This window comes from Aplysia californica, unplaced genomic scaffold (assembly GCF_000002075.1).
Source record: "Aplysia californica isolate F4 #8 unplaced genomic scaffold, AplCal3.0 scaffold00540, whole genome shotgun sequence".
Classification (NCBI taxonomy): Eukaryota; Metazoa; Mollusca; class Gastropoda; order Aplysiida; family Aplysiidae; genus Aplysia; species Aplysia californica.
Window position 1 is genome coordinate 377,309 of NW_004797810.1, and position 1,881 is coordinate 379,189.

Genomic DNA, 1,881 nt, shown 5'->3' on the forward strand with positions numbered 1-1,881 from the left:
TGGGGGGTGGGGGGGGGCAAATCCCATTTGGTTGGGATATCTGTGGACTGAAGGGTTATAGTTATGGTACGCTGAAATGAATCAATGGCAAAAGGTACAATTTTCAATATAATATAGAGGCCTAATATTCTCCTTTTTATTGTTGAGGTGGAGCCATAAAATGACTGTGGGCCTTCTTGGTCTGAAAAGAAATGAAATACTGTATAAAACAGGAGGTGCTGGAGCAAGTTGGGGGGAGGGGGGGGGGGGGGTTAAGTTGCGAGTGGGATAGGGAATGGGAGTCAGGGAAGGGAAAGTAAAAAGATGGAGTGGTATTGATGGTGTGCGATTTAGGTACACACATTCTGGTTTGAAGAAAAAGGCTTTGTGAAAGTCTAAAGCACTGAGCGTTCTGTATTGGTTTTTGGTAATGCGATTGTATGCCCGGATATTGCCTTTATGCGTTTGTGTGTGTGTGTGTGTGTGTGTGTGTGTGTGTGTGTGTGTGTGTGCGTGCGCGCGTGTGTGTGTGTGTGTTCATTCAAACGCCCTAGATCAATCGTTTTGCTCTATTTTTCTTCTTCTATATTTACAATTCACACTTAGCAGTTGTTTAGTGTAGGCTCAGACATGCGTGTGTGTGGCTTTGGAAAACTGGTTGGGAAAAATGATGTCGCGGTATAGCAGGTCAGAAATTAGTACTGAAAGATTACTATTCTCTCTCTTTCCTTTCCTACCCCTCCGCCCCCCCCCCCCTCTCTCTCTCTCTCTCTCTCTCTCTCTCTCTCTCTCTTTCTCTCTCTCTCAATCAATCAAGGATACCAGAAAGTAACACTGTCTCGTCTTTAAAGGAATTGCATGTCTATAAACTGCATCGTATCATAAAAATAATATCAAATTCGGAACCAGCATATCAAATTTAACAACATGACTAGCGGGTGACTCTCTTTCTAGCCAAGCTGGATATGGAAGATCACAAATATAAATACTTTTTAAAAAAACAACTTAGATTAAGCTTAGATCAAAAACTATTTTCTTATCACAAAGAGGACAGACAAATTGTCAATTTTCACTTAACGTGTAATAACCCCCTTACGTCTATCTGAGCAGCGTTGAACCAACACTGAAGAGCATATGTATTACGCTTAATTTTTTATTTTTTAAAATGATTTTTTTTTAAAGTGGAATTGGAAAGCAATCTCTCAATCGTGGAGTATTACATAACGGTATTCCATAACGGTACATAGAGATGGAAACCTGCGACTTCATAAATTCCTCAGCTCACAATCATGAAAATTCGACTGTGTCATGTTCTTAGGAATAAATTGAATGCAATCTTTGTTTAAAGTGAGAGGGTCGAAGAATGTATCTTCTTCTGCTCCCGTAGATTTGTCACTCAGTTGGGTCGCCTATGACAGATGACAACAAATCTCCTCCACTCCTCTCTGCTCTTTGTTTTCCTCACGCTCAGTGTGTCCTGCAGCTCCATGCCTGTCCGTTTTCGGGTGTTATCGTCCCATCTTTTCTTCTGTCTGCCTCTCCTCCGTCCTCAGAAGAGGAGTGAATGGTTCCTTCTAAAATGTAACGCAAAAGTTGGCGCCACTACAGTGAATATGTATATAGATTATTAAGTTCTTAGTTACCTTACCGCTTTACCCTTTCGTTTGTGTAGTGTATTCGATCATTTGACCGTTTTTTTTTAAATTTACTCAAATTTTATTTTGTTATTTTTGTCCTCCATAGGCGTGTCTCGGGGGAGGTTACATCGAGGTTGACTTCGAGCGCTACAGGCACAACTGTGACGAAGATGGCTTGTTTGGTTCCTCTTGCGACCCCATGTTCACCTTTTGTCTAAGCAGGCCAAGAGAAACGTAAGTATATTTCTGATAATGATAATAATAA

The 1,881-nt window shown here is 40.9% G+C and overlaps 1 protein-coding gene across 1 annotated transcript in view; it reads left to right on the forward strand.

The window, feature by feature from the left end:
* LOC101849874 overlaps positions 1-1,881 on the forward strand; it is a gene marked incomplete in the record, with an annotated part of 49,537 nt that overhangs the window by 26,945 nt on the left and 20,711 nt on the right. The window contains 1 exon segment of the mRNA XM_005106532.3: positions 1,723-1,850. Within this exon segment, the coding sequence (XP_005106589.2) occupies positions 1,723-1,850 (128 nt within the window).